Raw genomic sequence first — 17,597 nt, 5'->3', positions numbered from 1 at the left:
CTCATGGCCACTGGAGCAGTACGGAGAGACAAAGTGTGGCTTAGATGGACGCTGGCTCTCACAGAGGAGACCTGACAGCTTTTCTCCTCCATGTCCTTGGGAAGCCAGGGTCCCTGGTGAGCAGGGCCAGGACTCCCAGGAGCATCCTGTGGGGAAGGAGGAGGTGGGGTGCTGTGTGGTATCCAGGGATGGGACAGGACCTCCTCCTCCACCTGCTCCTCCACAGAGCTGAGCGTGGGCTGCCAGGGGTCCTGCCACCCATGGGGACTGCGAGGGACAAGGTGTTCTGCGGAAAGGGTGGTCCCAGCCTCAGCACCCTGCCTTGTACCCAAAATGCCTGGTCGCCTGGGCTGCTGCGGCTTGGGCTCTGCCATCAGGATTTTGCAGGCCCACATCCCCTGTGAGTGTTATTTGTCCGGTGGGAAGGAGGAAGGAGATGTGTGCATCCCTGCTCTATCTGTGCTTCCCCCTCTGTCTCCCATAGACTCCTGGGCTTTTCTGTCTTGCTTCAATCTCTGCCTTGAGCTTTCAAGAGGACCTATAAAATGAGGGGGATTCGAATTTCAGAGCAGAACTAGGAGGTGGAGTCATTGGTCCATTTGGGACTTTTCTAGCAGGCATTTCTGAAAGCAGAGATGCAGAGCGCAAGCAATTGGCTCCTGCTGCTGTCATGCCATTTGTGTGAACTTCAAGTGAAACCTGAGCTAGCTGTAACCTGTTCCCCTGCTCTGCCCTTGCTGGATAGCTTGTTCCTGCTAGTCCTGGAATTCGTCGCTAATTATAAAGCGTGAATGAACTTAATTGGGTGCACAGCCAAGTTCTAGCAGCCTGCCATGCCGTGCAGAAACCCCAGCGCCACCGTCCAGAGGAGCGGCCCCAGCGGTGACCCTGGCCGTGCTGTGGCCGCCCTCGTCCCTGGTGCATGGGGCAGGAGCGTGTCCAGCCCCTGCCACGCTGTGCTGTGGCCTGGTTCCTCCCACGTTTGTGAAATGAGGTTGGCCAAACACGGTGCTCTCTCCTCTGGGGCCCGTACTTCCACAACAGTGCTGCCCATCCTGCAGGGAGAGGGGCAAGGAGATCTGCCCCGGCGCGACGGGGGGAACGGAGGAGACCAGGAGATGGCTCATGGGCAGAGAGACCTACCCGTGGTCTGAGACCTACAAGGGAGGGAAGGGAGAGCAAGTGGCAGGGGGCAAGTTTTAGGAGTGACTCAGCTTAGCCCGGGCTCTTGAACTGAAGCAAACCTCAGTAAGCTCAGTAAGTGCTAACTGATGCATCTACCAGGCTCTGCTCTGACCCATGGCCCTCTGGGGGGGGGGTGTTGGGCTCCAGTACGTGCCCTAGTCATGGTCCAAGGTAGGTAGGCAGGCAGGGTGTTCGCGGCCCGCCGCTGCCCAGCCTCCAGGGACGGCAGATAGCCGCCTGGCAGGTGCCCACTTGCCCGGCTGGGGCGAGAGGGCAGGCCTTACCTGCTGTTGAATTTCTCTGGGTGCTTTTCTCGCATCACGTGGAAGCGGTGTGCGATGGAGGCGTCCTGTGGGGAGAGGGAACGCAGACCCATCCGCATCGCAGTATGGAAATCACAGAATCACAGGATGGTTGAGGTTGGAAGGGATCTCTCGAGATCCAACCCCCCCCGCTCAGACAGGGTCACCTACAGCACATTGCCTAAGGCCCGGAAACAGAAACCGTCCCCCCCACTCCCCTTGGCCATGGCTTGGGATGGCCTTGCTCTCTGAGCACGAGAGAAGAGAGGTGCAGAGACAGTGGAGTGGGGAGGGCAGTTGGCTGCCAATGGGGCCCAGGGCCCATCCAGGTTGGCTGAGGGTGCTGGGGGACTTGTGGCTCCCTGGAGAGCAGCTGTGGGATGACGGAGCCACCTCTGTGACTGTGCGTCAGGAGCCCCAGACACGAAATCACACTGGAAGAAGACCATTTGAGCTCAGGTCCCCTCTGGGCACTTCCAGAGCTGCGCCTGTGTAACTGAGAAGGCATCTTCAGCCAGCACTGCTACAAGAGCTTTGAATGGGCTCATTAAGCAAGGCATAATTAGTGAACTTGGCCTCCTTCCTGCTTTATGGAGATTCCAAATGGAGCAGATGCCAAGGGAGGGAACAAAAGCTGTGACAGGGACAGCAGTGGTGGGGAAGAGCTGCATGCTCCTGGCCTGCACAGCAACAGGTCTCCAGGGAAGGGGATCCCCAGGCTCCTGCTCTCTACAGCTCTCTCTCCCTGCCTTTTGGAGGGTTTCAGCTCCTTCTCATCATAACTGTAAGGAATGGTGTTGAAGCCGGACTTGCAAGCTGTCACCAAATGGCAAATGCAGTTATGTCCCCTGGGGTCCTTGGGAGCAGGTCTCCGGAGCATTCCTGCAATAGCCCAGCTGTGACAAGCTGTCCCATGCCTGACTTTCAGACCACAGAGCCACGGCGCCTTCAGAAGCACGGCAAAGCCTGTCTCCGCCATGCAGCTAGATGCAGCCCCCCTGGGAGCCCCTCTGGGGAGGGGTCTGGCATTAGCCGGCAGGGGCCGGGGGGTCTCTCCAGGCTCAGGGTTTGGGTGCCCTGGAAACGTGTTTCACTACATCAAAGGGGATTTTTATCGCTGACGGCTCAGTGACAGGATCGTCAGCCAGGACCTTCGGGAAGCCCAAGGTTAAACATAGCACGGGAGCTATTTGCAATCCAAAACTTCCTGTCAGTGATATCACCCCACTCGGCACCCAGAAATAGAGGAGGAGGAGATCGGAAGCGATGTCCCAGGGCACCGGCCCAGAGGGCCCGGCCACCTCCTGCGTGCGAGCTGAGCTGCCGCGGCTCTCCCTGCTCAGCTGCTTGCCAGCTCTCCGAACGAGAGCGGGGAGAGACTCGCTTCAGCGCCTTTTATGTTTTTGGTCAATGAACGCCTTTCATTTCCTTTCAAAACACTTAACTCGGCAGCGGCAGCGATGGCAGGAGCCCCGTGCAACCCTGCAATGTGGGGAAGCCAGGGATTTAAAGAAATATGCTTTGATGCTCAGCAGCACAGGGTTACTAGCAACAGTGCCTTAAAATACAGCGAAGGAAAGCCCTGGGGAATGGGCAAGGAAGCTGCCTACCTATCTTAGAAAAAACATCCTCCAGGGGTGCTGCACAGCCTTATCTGGGGCTCAGTGGCAATGATCTGCCTCGTGGCGCCCTGCTCACACCACGCGTGGGACCGCTCATGTGTCAGAAGGAGAGTCTCGCTCGGGTTCCTGCATCCCTAGGGGGCAGTGGATGTAACTCTTTCCCCTCCAGGGATGCCAGGGAAACCCAGGACCCACCACAAAAATGGTGGGGCAAGCCCACATGAAAAGAAATATCTGTCCAGCTGGGGTCACCCATTCCCAAAGTCTAGCTGCTCCCCAAGCGAGCAGCCCTTGGTTCACGCCTAGGCCGACTTTCGGGGCTGGAGGAAGCCCTTGTGGCGCAGCGCTTGGTGGGGAGCCCAGCACTTCTGTCCTCCCTTGCGCGTACCCAGCCAAATGCAAGAGGCAGGGTTTAATGGTGCCCGTGTATGGGCCATGTAGCAGCACAAAAGGGGGGGCACGGGGACAAAAATCGCTGTGGAGGACAGCCGAATGCTCGCTAAACGCATGGACCTGCAGCCTCGGCCAGCAGGTGACACCCCCGGGGCACCCACCCTGCTCTGTACATAGTAAAGCATCAAAGGTATTTTTAGCTGCCTTGGTGCATTTTCGCATCGGGAACACGCACGCAGCACAATTGGACGGTGTGACCAGCAAACGCCCTGCAACCACTGCAGCCGGCTAGGAGGACGCCTCTTCGGCTCCAGCCTGAAAGGAGGTCGCTGGTGTGGAGGGCAGGTACCACGACGTGTCTGCTTTCTCTGGGGAAACCTGCCCCTTTTGCTCTTAGCCTTCCCCTTCCCTCAGCTCTGCTGACCCCAACCATCCAATGGCAAAATGTATCATTTCAGCTGGGAAAACCCTGTCTGGCTACCAAAGTGAGGCATCGCCGGCACACGCCCTGTCTCAGCAACTGTTTTATGAGGGGCATCCAGCCTGCAAGTTGGCCTCTTGACTGCATCAGAGAGCCAACCCATCCCTGGACCCCAAGCCTCCCTGACCTGGGTTTAAGCTCCTTGCACACTTAGTCTTGCAACATCCTCAGCTTGGAAGGGAGACATTTGATCAACACTTTTGCATGTAAGTACCGTTACTGCAAATTATGATAAAAACAGAAAGAAATGCTGAGACTGAGAGAGCCTGGAAACGTGAGCAAGGAAGAGCAGGGAAGGAGGCTCGCCGGCTAGTACTGTGTGGGAGTTACTCATGCTCAAACGTAGAGTTTTACCAAATACTGAAAAAGGCTTTTATCATCTCTGAGGAATGTCACAAGTAACCAGGCTCACTCTGAAGAGAGGGCTAAAAAGGAGTCTAGGAGGAGACAAGAATAAAAACTATGGGCCAAAAGCTACCCTGGGGGCTGGCATCCCCAAAATGCACCCATTTGGGCTACATCACTTTAGTGACTTCAGGGCAGCCGTGGGATTTCCCACTAGGTGAGGAAGCACCCCGAAAGCCCTGGTGCTGCATGGGTTTGTGGTTTTGGTGGATGCAGAAGACTGTTTCCATGGCCCCCTAGCCTCTGGGGCTATCATCTTAGCTTTGCTGCAATTGCCTTGGACTCGGCTATTCCCACTTGACACACGTGCAGCTGGCTAGCTCCAACAGGCCCTGGCATAGCAGTGACAAGGGTTTTGCAAAACTAGAACAGGCTTGGCATGGACTCAGTTGTTTTGGGCTTGCTGGTTTGGATACTGACTGCTGATCCTCTTCACCATGAGCGCCCTCTCCAGCTAAAATTTGTGTGGCCTTGTGGTGTGGTGTGACTTAAAGCCCCAGCCCTGCTCCACAAATTTGCTTGCGTGAGGATGGGGCTGCAGGGCCACCACTTTTCCTGTATCCTCTGGTGGTAGCAGCGCTCTTCCCACTGAGCAACCTGTGCTAACACATTCCTCCCTTGTCCTCTTCTGGCTGCTCCCTGCTCTCCAGCAGCAAAGCACGTCCCCCGTTACTCACCACCCCTATTGAGAAGTAGTTGTTGATGATGCTGTATGGGACAGGGTCCCCGTTCGCCTCTTTGTCATTGGGAATTACATCTATCTGCCAGCGGTCCAGCAACACCTCAGTGCTGTGCTCGATATCCTTCAGCACTTTCATTAGGTTGCCTCCTTCATAACCTGCAGAGGAAAATAAGATGCATGTTGGCATTTAAAGGGGGGATACAGTTGGGGGCTGAGCACTGGCTGGAGTGTCCTGGTCAGTCTGAGGCCAGCCTGCGGCTCCTGGTGCTGCCACGAGCAGTGCTGGGCCCCTCTGACATGGTGGAAGCAGGGGTCCCTCAGCACCCACGATGACTCAGTGTTGCTGTGGCTGTAAGGAGCACCCTGCCGACTGGTGGCAGACACCAGAGAGCCAAGATGTCCCCTTGAGAGATGAGAGCTGGTGGGATTAGGTGGTGACAACCTGCACCCTAGAAGCAGGCATGGCATGGTATGGCAGAGGAAATGTGAGGGACCGCACGGTGCTCTGAAGCCTGTGCATGGGGCTGGGCTCCTGGGGAAAGCTATGGGCCCAGGAGTCCCTGACAAATCTGTGCCTGGCATGCAGAGTAACAAGGTAGGGATGGAGCGGGCTGTCAGAATAGGCTTTCCCTTTCCCTGGGAGCACTGGGTCCCACCTCGCCACTATGGCTCATTCTCCTGCTCATGCACTTGGGCCCTGCCCACCTCCCCCAGCCTCCAAAAGGGGGGCAGCAGGGTCCTCCCACCTCCCGCAAGGCACACATCCTTCTATCCCCAGTGCTGGCTGCCCTTGTGAGGGGACATGCTGAGCCACCAGGCTATGATTTCACTTGGAAGATGCTGAGGTCTAGGGTCATTCCCACCTCCTCTTCCGGAAGGAAATGCTGGGACCCCAGCGCAGCTGTCAAGGACACCTTGCTCTGCCTTGACCTGCCTGCAGAAGGGAGTCCTGGCACCTGGGCAGATGCGGGCAGAAGGGGATGAATTCTGATGGACCAAACAGATCCAGGAGGGCTCTGGCTGACACCTGAAAAGCTGGGTCCTCTGGGGTGTGCTCAGGGGCCCTGGGGGCTGCAGAACTGGAGTGATTTTGCACTGGAGAGAAGAACAGCCTGGCCTTGCACCAGTGGCAGTAATTCCAGCACATCTCTCCTAGTTGAAAAAGATTGTGGTGCAGGGACTGGCTCATCTAAGCTTAGAAAGCAGCAAATGCTTTTTTTTGGGAAGGGATTAGAGGTACCAATAGGAGGCACCAGGTGTGAGTTGTGACCCCATGACTTGGTGGCAGTAGCAGCCAGGGCACCCACACAGGCTCGTCTAGCACAAGGCAAGCGCAGGATTGACCATGTCTTCAGAGAAGCCAAGTTGGCATCTAGAGACATTTCTATTTGCCCACATGCAAAAGCCACGTGGACTATTGCAGAGGGAGAATGAGAGCAGCATGCACCAGCAATGGGATGTGCAAGACGACTCCCAGCACAGCTGGAAGGACATCCCGAGAGCCATCCCTCCCTGGAAGGACTGGCTTCCCACGAAGGCACAACAGAAGGCACCCAAGGGCGGGCCACCCCGTCCCGGGACGTTTGTTCAGCCTCACCTCCTCCCCAGCGCAGGCACCTGGCGAGGTCATTGCCTGTTCCTAGCGGCAGGACGGCCACTGGTGGGTGCTTCAGCAGGTTTGCTTTGTCTGCAGTCCAAGGAGACAGAGAGATTAGGGTTTGGCCTCGTTCTCTGCTCCTTTTGATGTCCTTCCTCTGCTAGCACCCAATGTCAAGGGTGCACAACGTCTTACAGGGCCCACACCTAGCTCTTGCAGGGGAATATCAGGGAACTTGAAGCAGAAGTAACAGATCACTGAGGAGACGAGTGGAGGATGCTCTACAGGAACAGAGCTGTTGGCTGGCTCTCTGTGCATGAGAGCCGTAGCAGGAGGGAATGTCTGCCCCACTCGGCATAGCTGGGTCCTCACTCACCTATGCAGTCCAAGATCCAGCCCACGGTGCCGTCCCCTCCACAGGCCAGGATGCGGAAATCTGGAGTGTCCCGAAAAAAGCTCAGCCTGGAAGAGGCGAGAAGAAAAGAAAGGTAGCTACCTGAGGGAGAGCACAGGGGTGCGTGGGAGCAAAGGCTGATGGGACAGGGCAGGGGGACACGATGGCGGGGCTGGGGCCAGCTGAGGAGCGGCGATGGCACCTCCGTACCCTGGAGCAGGCCCTCCGCGGTCCAGGTTGTACACTTGCCGCGGGTTGAGCAGGTAGTGGAATTTCCGGAGGACCCTAAGGGAAGAGAGGATGAGTGAGGGGCCCAGCAGAGGAAAGTGAACAGCTGGCCAGCCTGATTTGACTGGCAGACCCTGACCCAGCGGGGCTACGGAGGGGTGCTATCCCTGGGCAGGAGCTCATGTACCTCTCTCCTTGCCTTCCTCCACTCTTGGGGTTCACAAACACGAGCAAGGGGTGCGTCCCAGGCCTGGGGCTGATCTGAAAGGCAGGAAAGCATGGCTGCAAATGCCTGACTGCTGCAAGGCTCTGGGCATGCATCCACAGGTGGTTGTGGCAGAGAGCTTCCTCCAGCCTGGCATGGGAGCCTACCTGCAGGCCTTGCCCATCCACCGTGGTGGAGTTGAACTTGAAGCCCTGGTTGTTGTCTTCGGGGCTGGTGCTGGCAGGAGAGTCACTCTCTGATTTCCTGGAATGGGATTGCCTGTCCTTTGGGGAACAGAGGAATGGGCATGAAAGCCGCGGAGAAAAGGTATGCCAGCAACACCAGAAACAAGGAGGCAGTCAGCCACACGTGGCGATGCTCTGGCACGGGCCTGGCAGGGCTTTTTGCTGGTCGGGGCATCCACGTGGCATGGCAGCAGGGGTGCAGAGTCACTTACCAGAACCACTGGGCAGATGTAGGAAGGCAGCAAGATGTGGTCCCGCAGTAGGCCCCCGTCACACTCGGGCTTCACATGGGAGGCACATTTGTTGTGAAGCTGGAGGAAGGCAGGAGGAAGGGGATGTGAAGCAGGCAACACTGTAGCACCAGGCTCTGGCATCCTGCTGGCCTGGTCCCATCCCATGGGGTCTCCTGGGATGTCCTGGGTGCTGCCCCAGGCTGTCGCTCCTCTTGCAAGCAGGGGCCAGCTCCCCAGCTTGCAGGTGGATTGAGCCTGGGGGCGTGTAGCACATCGCTCCAGCGCCCCGGGAGGATGGGGTTGTCACGCGTCAGCCATCCCGTCCCCAACACTGAGCCCAGCACTTCCTGGTTTGCAGCAGGACCCTCTCCTTCACTCCGAGGCAGGGCTGAGACATGCATTGCAGGTGGGAGGGATGCTCCGCGCTGTGCCCCCTAAGCCCGCACCCCACGTACTCACGGTGATTTGGCACCAGACACAGTGCAAGCCAGTGATGCCCTGGTAGCACTTGATGCTCTTGTGACATCTGTCACACTTGACGGGGGAATTGCCCTCAATCCAGGTGTGCTGCATCACCTGCAAGAAATGGGAAGAAACTGCAGCTGTATGGGGCACTGCCCATGAGCCCCGGGGAGTCTCTTCTCTGCTCAGCGCCCACACAATGGGGTCTGTGGCTATCTGCCTGATTTTGGAGATCAGCCTTTCAGGGACGCTGGCTGGCACTGCCCTTTCAAAATTACCTGCCTGCAAAACTGCCATATGTCTCTGCCGCTCTGAGCAGCATGCTGGGGACAACCTGCCATAACAAGCTAACAAGCACCAACTCCGCTGCAGAGCCAGGAGCAAACCTCAGGGCCGGGCTGTTGTGGATTCCTGGTGGCTGGGGATAGGGCTGCCCTGCAGAACTAGGCTCTGGAGGCCAGGAGTGACCCAGAGCAATTGTCTTGGGGCCCAAGGGGTAAATCCTGGGAAGAAACACCATGTGGGACCTCTTGGGACTGGGGGTGGCAGACCAAGGGGCTGGACACCCACCCGGTGCCGTTAGATGGGCTGGGTCAGAAACACACCAGCCTCCTACTTACGTTTGTGTTTCTCTTGGACTTCACATAGGTGCTGATACACGAGGCAATATCTTTGGACACGCATCTTTCGTGGACGGTGTATTTACAGACTGTAGCAGAAGACAAAAAGAGGCAACCGTGACCCTCCACCTTGTGCGCACTGCTCTATTAGCGGCTCACCTCACGGCAGACCATTGCGGCCAGTGGGCTTAGCAGTCCCCTTAGGGCATCGGCAGCCCTGAGGAGCCCTGCAAGGCTCAGTAGCAACAGGGGAAGGGCTCCCTGCTCCCCTGGGGGCCTGGGCAGAGCGGTGGAACACCCAACCTGGGGGACTCTGCCTCTTGTGGCCTGGCAGGGTGAGCAGGGGATCCCTCTGGGCTGCAGTGGGCGACTGGCCATGGGGCACAACTCACAGGAGCAGCACAGGCCCTGCTTGCGGACCCCCAGCAGCATGGTGCGGCAGAAGTTGCAGTAGGCAGGTTTCTTGAAGTGCTTCAGCCTCCAGGCATGCTGCCCATCGTCCTTCACGTTCTGTGGGGAGCAAGAGCGGGGGTCAGTCCCGTGTTCGGGGCCCAAGCCAAGTCATTCTGACAGCTTTACTGGCTTTTTGCCCTCCAACTACCCCAGCATACCTGATGCCCTGCTCCCCTTCCCGCCCTGTGTGCTGATGCCACCACATCAGACCCCACTCCTGATGGGGAGCTCGACTAGCAGCTGATGGGGAAAGGGGTGAATCTATGCCTGGGGTCACATGCCTGTGGGGTCACATTGCCCACACCAGACATAACTCACACCCCAGATCCCCTGGGCTCAAATGGTAGCTCCCAAAATTTGCTCTGTCCACCCAGACCACTGACTTCACCCTTGGCTTAACAGGACGAACCCAGAAAGCCCGTTCAGGACGCAGCCGTGCAGGCAGATGCCCCAATCTCAGTTTGATATCTGGAGACGGGAAAGGACCAGAGGCTTTACAGTGTGCAGGTCAGGCAGCTAAAGGCTGCTAAAACCTGCTGGGCTGGTGGCACCACCACCCCAGCAGAGCTCACTGTGTGGGCACAGATGCCCTTGTTGCTCCTGGACAAGGATTTGCTTTGTACCAAGGACGCATCCTTCCTACGCTGGCCATCAGTCAGGAAAATCCATGTCTGGCACAGATAGCAGATGATGGGGCTCTCTGGGCCCCAGCACAAGGTTGGTCACTCCCCTTCCAAATCCCAAGTCCCCCTGAAATGCTTCTTTGTTTGTCACTGGTGGCTGACCTCAGCTGCCTAAGTAACTCACCCCCCCACCCCCAATTAATCTGGAGACAGTGAGGATCCTGCCTGTAATTACAGACACTCAGAACTGCTCTTGACTGCTCCTGAGCACTTCAAAGACATTTTAGCCACTCAGCTCATGTATCAGTTACAGGATGAATCACAGCACCCAAATGCAGTGGTGTGAGATGCAGGCAACCCAGGCTCCTTACCCGGCCCACAGCTCACCCTGCCTGGGGACGCAGCCCCCACGGTGACTGCGCTACACAGCTCTATACCCCCTTTGGGGCTACAATCCATGATGGGGGGGTAGAAAAGCACCCGTTTTGGGGCTGGAGAGCATGCCTCCCCTTCGTGGTCACCTCTCCGGGCCCTTGGCAGACCTTGCCCCTACCCTCCTCTCTCCGACATGCACTTCCCTGCGCCCAGCTCCTGCACTTTGCTCCCTTCGGCCTCTGTTTACCAGCTATCTGCAAGTCACTTAACATTTTCTTGACTTTATTTGCTGTGCAAAATTGCTTGCTGAGCAATGAAAGCAAACGATCCTGGCTCTGCAGCTGGCACACAGCCTGCCGCGCGCTCCCGCTTCGCTGCCGCGGCAGACGGCCCTCATTGGATGAGTGTGTCTCTTCAAATCCGGGTCCAGGCACAAGCACTTTCCACGAGCCACTTAAAATTCCTCACTAGCTTGAGCTTTCCTGCCAGAAAATCTACTCACCAGCCTCTCCATGGAAAGCAAACACCAGAATGGACAACAGGAACAAACACCCAGTGAACTTTCACTGCAAGTTATGATTAGATGGCTAGAGACTTGGATACCCCTTAATGAAATGAAGCTTGGTAGAATGAAAAGGACACATGGGAATAAGGAGGGATCAAAATCACCTTAACTTTGCTCTTCGAAGCTCGCCCCAGGAGAGGGAGCTAGCATCTTATCATCTTATTTTTGGAATAAATCTTTGCCATACTGAAGTACAGTATGGACTAGTACTACCAGTACTGCAACACCAAGCAGCAAATCCAGCCTGTTTGTGCATCACAACTATTAATATATCCCAGCCAAGAAATGGAGTTGTAAAGACTTTTAGCGGGGCTGGCCCTTCAGCAGAAACGAGGTGGGGAGGGGGGTCGGCGTGGTGCCACTGGAGACAGCACAGTGGACGCTGGCGGAGCGCTGTGCGGTGCCGCACTGGACGACAGAAAGGCAGCCGGTGTGTTGTTGAGGGTAGGGTGCCCTCCCGTGGTTCCTGCGTGCCCTCCCTCACCTTCTGGCCTACCTCTTTTCCCTCTTCCCCCCTCCTCACTGTGGCTTTGCTAGCGCTGCAGGGAGCCCCTCTGCAATGCTGAGGTCTTTCTCCATGATGTTCCCAGGGCGAAAGCCCAGCAGGAGTGTAAGTGGGGGATGCTGGGAGCCAGAGGTGCCCGAATGCCCCCGTAGCACCCGCTGGAGCCAGCCCAGCATGTGCCACCTGATTTTCTGGTGCTGGCACTCACCGTCTCCATGCCCAAGAGGACCAGCAAGGGGATGGTGGTCATGCCACCCCGGATCCACTCCTCCAGTGTCACGTTCCCATCATGGTCATAGTCTATCTCCTCCATCATCGCTTTCAAGATCTGGAGGACGGAGAAGATGCAATTACATGGCGACGTGGCCTGTGAACCCGGGTCCCAGCTGGTTACAGACCCACCCGCCTTCCTGCCCCCCAAGTCCGGCAGGATTGGGGCTGAAAGCACCCCGCGCCCCCAGGCCCTTCACAGCCCCGGCCAGAGGCACTCACGGGCTTCAGCTCTGTGGAGTCCCACTCCAGGTACTCTGCCACATGCACCATCTGATTGATGATACGATCCAGCTCCTGAGCACAGGAATGAGACCAAAAGGGGGAACTGAGTCAGGCAGTTAGGGATAGCCTTCCAGCCCTAGCAGCATGTCCAGTCTCAAGGCTCCAAACTGGGAACATATCAGGTCTCTATACATATACGTCCAAGGCTGTCCTGTCCCAACCCTACCCAGCCTAAGGGTGAGATAGTAGCACCTCAGTTCTTGGTGGGAAGCCTTCCCTCCCTCCCCCTGCAAATGTGCCAGAAAAACCACATTGTTTTTTCTGTAGAAAAAGCTGTTCTGGTAAAGCAGATTTTTGTTTACGAAGAGTTTCAAGGAAAATACACACAGGACATATTTTTTGGGGGCAAAAAATTTCTCTTTCTGCAATACTGAAACCTGATTTAACATCAGATTTTAGTCTTGGGTGAATTTTTTGTAGCTATTGCTGGATGATGCAGAGCTGGAGTCCTACTTCCAGCATGCCACAGTCTGGCATAGCTGGGAAATGCTGTTCCCTTCATCTTGCATTATTATTATTATATCTTTATTTAGGTCAGACGGTATGGCCTCTGTCCCCCATTGATCAACATGTCGCCCGTCTCCGTTGTAAGGAAACAGTATGAATCATTGTCTCAGTGGAGACATTTTGATCTGTAGAAGACAATGTCTGAGCTGTACCAAACAATTTTCCCATCAAATTTGATGTTGCCTTTCCAGTGCTGCGAAGAGTTGGGAGTTTTGAGCCCATCGGACAACTGAGATTTCTGTGGGATTTCCAGTGGGATGGGCAATCTCTCTGTCAGCTTGTTTCAGCGGGGCCCTTTCTGCACCAGGGTTCGAGGGGTGCTGTGGTTTGGCCACAGGGATCAGAGTGAAGAAGGACAAGCACAGTGCCCGCAGGGACTGTGCGTGTCATTCTTCCCAAATAAGCCCAGTTTACTACCCCACGTCCTGAAGAAAAACCTTACCGAGCTGTCCAGAAGGCCGTTTCCATCTGTGTCGTAGAGGCGAAACATAACTGAAGGAAAAAGAAAGTGAATTTCAGGCTAGGTTAGGACCTCTAGACCTGGGCGCTGGGTCACTCCTGCAGGCAGCTCTGATCCCGGCCGGCCACAGAGTGAGATTGGAAGAGCTGGGCATCGCCCCTGGAAAGCTGGGCCTTGCAACCATCAGGCAGCGTGCCGACGCTCTCCCTTGCTCAGACCCAGCACCCTAAATGGGACACCACCAGTGTCCCGTGCACTGGGGGCACGGGTGCTCTGATATTCATCTGTTCCTCGTGGTCCTGGGCCGGGAACGGTGCTGCGCCAGCATGGCCCTCCTCCTGCATCAGGGATTTACTTCTCTGCCTGAAGACTCCAGCGCAGCAGGCAGTGAAGCAGCTGTCCAGCGCCACAGATGGCTGTGATAGCCAGGGCTGCTGCCCAGCTCCTCTGCCCCTGTTGCACCTCTGAGCATCTTGAATCCTGCTGGGCTCACAGCATCCCACTGGGGGCTCTGCTGGAGGGGCCATGTGTGTGCCCCATCCTGCCCTCCGGCTGAGGAGGCCAGACTGAGCACCCTAGGAAGGATGTGGCCTGTTATGTTGAGGAAATGAATCTGTACCAGGATACAGGTGGACAGGAATTAAGGTTTGACGTCCTTCTGCTGCCCCTCTGCCAGATGTGGATGCTACTGGGGGGACCAGAGGAGCAGTGCTGAACAGGATCCAGTTATCTAGAAATAACCCCACCTGGAAGTTGGAGACGGATTTCCCAAGTGGTTTTAATGTTTAAACACTAAAAAGCTAAAAGAAGCATGCAAAGCCATGAAAATCCTTTGCAGCTCTGCAGGGGGCACATGTGGGACGTGCTGGGTGTAGGGTAAACCCGCCCCTCCAGGGCGGGAGAGCCAGGTTCCCAGGCCTCCCTTCTGGCTCATTCCCAGATCAGTCCCATGCCTGAGGCTCCCGGTTACGCCTCCAGGACCCAGGCCCAGTACCACCACCCTCTGCCTTGCACACAGCGCCTGCCACAGCTTATCCTGGTGACACTTCTGTAGAGGGGCCAGCCATGCAGTCACTTGGGGCCCTCCTTGCCTGGAGAAAGGGAACACCAGCAGTGTCAGAGCCAGACTGGCACTGAGAGGCCGAAATAACTAGTAGAAAGCCCACAACCAGCCCTGGATGCCAACTCCCGCATACTTAACCCAGGGCTTTCCTACTGCAGTGGCAAATCAGCCATTTGAGATTGACCAAATTCATCCCAGCTGCCAGGACAAACCAGCCTGGCTTCCCAAGCAAGCTGGTACCCCACAGGTAAATCCATATCCTAGCACAGCAGGGAGAGTTCAGGTCTGTTTCTTCTGCTTTGGGAAGGTTTTGAATTTCAACCAAAGCAGAAAAAGGATAATTTATCCCAGGCCACGTGTGTCTACCCGGAGGGGTTGTGCCAGCCTTAACTTCTGTGCCTATGCCTTCACACACTAGGGCATCCTTCGGGGTTGTCCAGGGGATAGTCCGGGGTCCTGGTGGGAGAGGACAGGCCTGGACCCTCATCTGCATCCCTCAGTGCCCCTCACTCTTTACCCATCACCACTTCATGCTGATCTCAGCTGGGGACAACTTTCAAGCCCAGCCAGCAGCATTCCTGTTCAACCAGATCCCCAGGGTATTCACTGAGGGGTACCTGGGACCCTTAGGGCAGCAGAAATACAGGGAATAAAGCATGAGGGGGATGAAAGCAGGGACTGAAAAGCCTAAATTCTGCCTACACATTTTTGGCTCAGTGAAATGCAAAGGACAAGCTGCAGCTTTCACCCGTTGGCTCTGGGCTGTGCAGGCAGCACTGCAAAGCTGGCCTGGGGAACAGAGCAGATGATGATTCAGGTCCAAATCACACCCCATCTGAGCTGTGACTAAGGTATGGGATAATCACAACATTTCTACTGACTCCAGCTTCTGAAATGCTGGAGGTTTCGAGTCAACCTAGCTCTGATCTTTAGAGAAACGGCTGGCTTGCAGCTGTCCCTGCATCAGCTATTGGCCATGATCTAATCACTTAATTAAAATGCTTTGACTGCCGTGTCTGAAATGATCCATCATCATGATCAGCAGTAAATACTGGGGCTTCACTTTTTTCCCTATCTGAAATATTGCTATTTCTCCAGAAAAGCCCCTGCCCAGATGACATCTGGCCTTTGCTGTGGTCTGGCCTGGGGCTGGGGTCAAGAGAGGATGACGTAGCATATCCAACCCTGTGTCCCTCCTTGGACAAACCTTCCAGGAGATGCCTCTAGCAACCCGTCCTCTCAGTTCTTCCGTTCATCACTGGCATTGAATAACTGGCAGTCCGTGGTCCCACGGTCACACTTACATTCCAGCTTGTCCTCTGCCCGTCCCCTCTCCAGAAGTGATAGGTAGCAGACAATGTCCTTCAGGTAGACCACCTGAGCCAGGGGTGCCGGGGGATGCAGAGTGGCAGCTCGAAGGGAGCTGTGGCCCTTCCGGAGGCTGAAGGGTAACCTCTTCTCCAAGCTCCTTGAGCCTGCAGGGATGGAGTGAAGAATTAAGGACCAACACGTGGTAGACTTATCAGAGGAGGTCTTTTGGGGCAGCTCTAGTTTTGCACTGTCCCTAGCTTGGATGAGGCTGGGAGCACACAAACTCAAGGTGCAGGGACATCTCCTTCCAGGGCTGTTCTGCTCAAGACAGGCAAAATGAAGACGCCCTGGAGAGCAATGCCCTGGCTTGATCTCCTTGCAGGAGAAGGGCTGGGTGATGCCAGCCAGGTCCCAGGGCACAGCCCTCCTCTGCCTCCTGCACAGCTTGCCTGGGTTGTGTGGGTAGGACAAGGCCCTGGGAGCCACAGAGGTCACCCATGGGGATGTGCCATGCCAGAGGTGAGCTGCCACTTGCACACCCACCCTAGAACAAATGCAAAACTCAGCTGGTGGCATGGCAGCTCGCTGGAGACGCCAGCACAGCCCACGCTCATGGCAGCCTGGGCTAGCTTCAACTGTCGGCAGATGGCTCCTCCTGGCAGCCGGGGCCCTTCCCAAAGCTCCCCTTTGTTCATCGCTGGCAGGAGCCTGGCTCAAGGCAGTGGTGAGTCACTTCATTAATCCTCTCTAGGAGCTGCTGCCAGGTAATTAAGACATTGACTGACGGTGGCTCTGCAGGACAGGATCAGTGGCTTAAGTTGCGAGCAAAGGTGTTAAGAAGCGAAGGAGCCCACTGCGTTTGAAAGGTCACCGCTGTTGCCCTGGGACGTGACCAGCCTGTGCAGCCAGAGTGGGGTAAGTTACTTCTTAGAAGCTAGGTAAACCAGCCGGCAAACTAACGCGGGCTCCCAGGAAAGCTCATGCTACCCTTCCCAAAGGATGGAGAGCCTGCAGCAGGCCTGAGGAGCCCCATGGGGTGAGGGGCTGAACAGAGCCCTGTCCAAGCTTACCTGGTGACTGGGGGCTGAGCAGTGACCCAGAGGAGATCTTTGAAGACCCTGAGGAGTTGTGAGCGGAAGGGGTGCCAGTAGTGGATTTCTGGGAGGATGACCTGGACCAGCTGGGGGAGGCATTGGGTATTGATGCTGGGGTCAGAGACGCTGACTGTGGCTCAGCTGTGTTGCCATGGGAGCTCTTAGACTCCGGAGTGTGGCGTCCCAGGGCACTTAAGAGTGTTTTCCCATTGATCCCTGCAAAGCAAACATAGTCCTGTGGGCAGTGCAACAGCAGGGTGTCTCCATCCCACAAATTCCTTCCTCCAGGAATGCAGGCGTGCTATCCAGGCGCCAGTCGCTAGCCCCTGGGCCTTCTCTATTAGCTCTTTTGCCAGGGGGCCCCACCCTCCTGCCTGGCCCAGCATCTCCTGGTGGCACTGATGTCCTCTGGGCGTGGACCACGACAGTGCTCAAGACTGGAGTTGGGGAGGACGTGATCCTCTGCATTAGCCGGCAGAGTAGGAGCCAGAGCTGCTCCCCACTTGGTCCAAGCCCTGATTCATCAGCCCATGCACACCAAGAAAGGTTTTCCCTGCTCCTGTTTCTCTTGCAGTATATAATCCTTTCAGCAGATGTCTCCGCATGCTGCAAATCCATCTAGACAGGGAATGGGAGAAGACAAAAGCAAGGGACTTCTCCAGCAGTCTGGCAGCAGGGTAGGAGTATGGTTTGGATACTTGCTCTAAAAAAAATTCCCTGGTCTAGGTGGAGCCACACACTCAGTAGCTACCAGCAAAGGTACCTGTTACAGGGGCGCAGGCCACCTCAGTCTGGATGGAGATGCCGGCATCAAGTGACTTTGGCTCTGAATGCGTGGAGGAAATTGAGGAATAAATGCAAAATGAAGCTCCTTGGTCCTTTTGCCACTGGGGAATGTCCTTCCCTCCCCAGCAGAGCTTTTTGAGGAAAGCAGGGTCCCAGGGAAGCGATCTGCAAGCAGTTATGGGCACTCGGATGGAAGAGAGTTGGGCTGCGCCACAGCCCTTTTGGAGCTGGCTCTGGTGCCACCCA

At 56.2% G+C, this 17,597-nt stretch overlaps 1 protein-coding gene across 5 annotated transcripts in view; it reads right to left on the bottom strand.

The window, feature by feature from the left end:
- DGKG (diacylglycerol kinase gamma) overlaps window positions 1–17,597 on the bottom strand; it is a 53,350-nt gene that overhangs the window by 16,287 nt on the left and 19,466 nt on the right. For all 5 annotated transcript variants that reach the window (XM_068953997.1, XM_068954001.1, XM_068954000.1 and 2 more), the window contains 16 exons: window positions 16,542–16,781; window positions 15,465–15,635; window positions 13,080–13,129; window positions 12,068–12,142; window positions 11,784–11,903; window positions 9,447–9,564; window positions 9,055–9,143; window positions 8,432–8,548; window positions 7,952–8,050; window positions 7,662–7,778; window positions 7,477–7,550; window positions 7,272–7,346; window positions 7,044–7,129; window positions 6,668–6,757; window positions 5,066–5,226; window positions 1,470–1,534 (listed from right to left, as the gene is read on the bottom strand). In XM_068953997.1, the coding sequence (XP_068810098.1) occupies window positions 1,470–1,534; window positions 5,066–5,226; window positions 6,668–6,757; window positions 7,044–7,129; window positions 7,272–7,346; window positions 7,477–7,550; window positions 7,662–7,778; window positions 7,952–8,050; window positions 8,432–8,548; window positions 9,055–9,143; window positions 9,447–9,564; window positions 11,784–11,903; window positions 12,068–12,142; window positions 13,080–13,129; window positions 15,465–15,635; window positions 16,542–16,781 (1,747 nt within the window). The remainder of the gene's footprint in view (window positions 1–1,469; window positions 1,535–5,065; window positions 5,227–6,667; window positions 6,758–7,043; window positions 7,130–7,271; window positions 7,347–7,476; window positions 7,551–7,661; window positions 7,779–7,951; window positions 8,051–8,431; window positions 8,549–9,054; window positions 9,144–9,446; window positions 9,565–11,783; window positions 11,904–12,067; window positions 12,143–13,079; window positions 13,130–15,464; window positions 15,636–16,541; window positions 16,782–17,597) is intronic.

Source organism: Struthio camelus, chromosome 9, assembly GCF_040807025.1.
Source record: "Struthio camelus isolate bStrCam1 chromosome 9, bStrCam1.hap1, whole genome shotgun sequence".
In the NCBI taxonomy this organism is placed as follows: Eukaryota; Metazoa; Chordata; class Aves; order Struthioniformes; family Struthionidae; genus Struthio; species Struthio camelus.
The sequence above is the reverse complement of the archived record's forward strand: the minus strand, read 5'-3'. Positions and strand labels throughout refer to the sequence as shown.